The 3,273-nt window shown below is 43.9% G+C and overlaps 1 protein-coding gene across 1 annotated transcript; it reads right to left on the reverse strand.

Moving 5' to 3' along the window:
- Positions 1-1,640: 1,640 nt before the first annotated feature.
- LOC123418915 lies at positions 1,641-2,828 on the reverse strand. Its single transcript, XM_045107090.1, has 4 exons — positions 2,525-2,828; positions 2,376-2,437; positions 2,084-2,286; positions 1,641-1,869 (listed from the first exon to the last, which is right to left on the reverse strand). Exons 1-4 carry the CDS (start codon positions 2,791-2,793, stop codon positions 1,783-1,785), a joined length of 621 nt encoding a protein of 206 aa, XP_044963025.1. The 5' UTR covers positions 2,794-2,828; the 3' UTR covers positions 1,641-1,782.
- Between the last annotated feature and the right edge of the window lie 445 nt (positions 2,829-3,273).

A 3,273-nucleotide genomic window follows, 5' to 3' on the forward strand; every position in this document is an offset into this window, starting at 1 on the left:
TTAGCTCATGAATATTATATTCTTAGTTTGTTTTCCGCTAAAAATGACATAATTAGCTCAAAAACATCATATTTTGTTCTTCTTCTGACTTTCTTATTCATTTTTTTGCAGATTGGATATACTACATGCATGGAAGCTGGCATTCATGGAGTTGAACAATGTCGATGGATGACCTTTATATGTATATCTTCTAGTTTTCATTTGAGTTGATGAACAATGCCGAACTATATGAATATGTATATATGGATAAACAGTGCAATACTTTGTTTGTTCGTTCTTTCGATATATGGGGATGTACATTGATTTATATGTATATCATATATGTGTGGTGAATTATATATATATATATATGTTTTGGCAAGTATATGTGTGGTGAACTATATATCATATATGTGTGGTGAATTATATAAATGTGTTGTCAATATATATATATATATATATATATATATATATATATATATATATATATATATACATGCTGTGAAATAATATAAAACAAAAAAAGATACTATATGGGCTCTTTGCCGTCTGCCAGCTGATGGCAAAGACCTGTGCCATCAGCTGGCAGATGGCAAAGGTGCCACATGGCACCCAGCTGTGCATCCTGGGGTGTCTATATAGGCTCTTTGCCGTCTGCCTCCAGGGTGGGCAGACGACAAAGAAGAGGGCACAGAGGAGGGGGGAGGAGGAGGCAGACGGCAAAGAGTGGAGGGGGGGGAGGAGGAGGCAGACGGCAAAGAATAAGGGGGAGGCAGACGGCAAAGCCTCCGTTAACCCCTAACGGAGGCAACGCCTGTCGGCTGCCGTCTCGAGCACTTTGCCGACTGCTCCTATGGAAAGCTGACGGCAAAGAGCTTTGCCGTCCGCTTTGTGGGGACAGACGGCAAAGAAGGTACGATGCGGTCGTAGGCTAACGCGGAAATTTTGCCGGCCGTGAGATTCTTTACCGTATGTGGTATTCTCTTTGCCGTCCGGGATTTAGTCTTTGCCGTCTGTGATGGCAGACGACAAAGAAACTGATTCCTGTAGCGAATCCTTCGTGTGCGTATACGAATACCTTTTAGGAAACCTTTATCTATGAGCATGAAGATTCACGCACTGAAATTTGTCCTTCACCAATCAATTTATTGTTAGATGGTTAATTAGAGAAAGGGTGACATCACCAGTTCATCAAGATTTAAGTCTAGGTGATCGCATTATTCCTGAATTTGTTTCAGAATTTTTGACTATGTGCGTTAAGTGAAAGAAGACATTCTCATCGAAGATGAGGCGCCTACGATGACTTCGTAAATCTCAGGATGATATGTCGGCTTAGTCTCTTGAAGATGTTCATAGGATAGGGTGTACGTACGTGTGTGCGTTCATAAAGATGAATATATATTTTTTAAATTGTTTGAATTGCATGTGTCACGTGGTTTCATAAATGTGAATGTATGCCCATATACATGAATGATTGCGCCTGTATTGCGTTCAATCAGAAAATGTCTTGTGTCCTTCAAGTTAATTATCCCCTGTTGTATAACACCCCCTCCCCCATTAAATCATTTTGCATTAAAGTATTTAAAAATATAGTTCAGATGAAAAAAATTATTTACAATACTACGAACCAAAATAATTTCAATATTGTAAATATTTTATTGAATTCTTGGTTCATAATATTTTAAATATGAATTCAACATGAATTTCGACATGAATAATGCAGTTTTATATAATGCTTGTTCTGTTGTCTCCGCAGTCCACCGGCCCTGATGAATCTAAGCTGCAAAGTAGGAGAAAAAAAATCTACTTTTCTAAATGCTTCCTCTCATGCTTCCCACGATCCATAATCGGTTCGATAATGGCCTTGACGTCTTCCTCAATTTCGTCGACCTGCATACACATTTTTCTTGCTGAGGGAGAGTAGTAATATATAGTATTCTGATGCTTTATAATTAAGGGTTGTAAGCACCCTGACAGCAAGAAACATAGAAAACAGCATTGGGGTGTTGCTTCAAGTCACGGAGCACCATCACTTCACTTCCAATCGACCAAAAAAGTGCAGTTGCTTAAGCTTGCAAGAGAACTCAAAAGGCAATGGGACTACCTTGTGGATGATGTCTCGTGCACGATGAGCCTCCTCCGCGACCTCCTTGGACGCGTGCTCGACCATCACCGCGGCGCGTCTCAGCCTGCCTTCCTCCGGCAGATGCCCGACCACCTCGGACGACACCTTCTCGGCCGCCGTGGCCACCTCCTCCACCACCTCCGCCGCGGTCTCGGCGGCGTCCTTCACCATCTCCACCTCATCTTAATGGAAGCAGATGTGTCCATGACAAATATTAATATCCATTGATTCTATGTTCCTACTACGTTACTTGGTTGACGTACGTACTTACTTTGGATCCGCAGAAACGACGCCCATTTGACAGCGGCGGCGGAGCCAATTGCCAATCGTGCCCTAGACAACAAAATAGCAAAGAATGAGGAAAACTGGGAGAGAGTTGCCAGGGAAAGAAGAAAGGTCATGGAAAGCTGGTTAGATTACCAGGTTGAGAAACCTGCAGCAGGTCGTCCTGTGCCACCTGCGCCGCCGCCGCCGCCGCTGCAGCTGCTTGTGTTGGTAGTTTCTCTGAACCACCGCAGCAACATGCCCTCTTTCGCGCCACGACGCAGTTGGCCAGAGGATGACAACGATCTCGGCCGATCCAACGCCACGAAGCGCGCCGGCGTGGCGGGCGGGTCGCAGCCGAGGCGGGCGGTGCAGCGGATCACCCTGTGGCGGCACAGCGACGAGAACGAGCTGACCGGAGACATCTCCACCGCCCACCGGATCGATGCTGCTCAACTGTTCTTCTGTTTTTCTCCTCTCTTTTATCAGATGAACCTAGAGAAAAATGAACACTGACTGATATCCAAGTTATCAATATATATCTTGCTTGTAGGAAAGAGATTTCCCACCTCTAGTTCAGATCAATGCTTGAAAACGAACTGTTGGAGTGTTGGGGGCATCGATCATTGCAATGTTTTTTTTTTTTTGAACCGGGCAACCCTTTCCATTACTCACATAACGGAAATATAAAGTCCAAAGTTAAAAAAAAGAAAACCAGAAAAGGTGTGCGAGTTCACAGCATTCTTGGGAAACCTACACATAGGCACTCGTCATCGAGCAGCCTACCGTAGGGCAAAAACCCAAGAACACCCATATCACGCACTAACCATCCCAAGAGTTTTAGGGAACTATAAGCAAAACAAACACAGGTCAACGCCTGAAATCACTCCACACAGGGAGGCCAC

This window comes from Hordeum vulgare, chromosome 1H (assembly GCF_904849725.1).
Source record: "Hordeum vulgare subsp. vulgare chromosome 1H, MorexV3_pseudomolecules_assembly, whole genome shotgun sequence".
NCBI lineage: Eukaryota > Viridiplantae > Streptophyta > Magnoliopsida > Poales > Poaceae > Hordeum > Hordeum vulgare.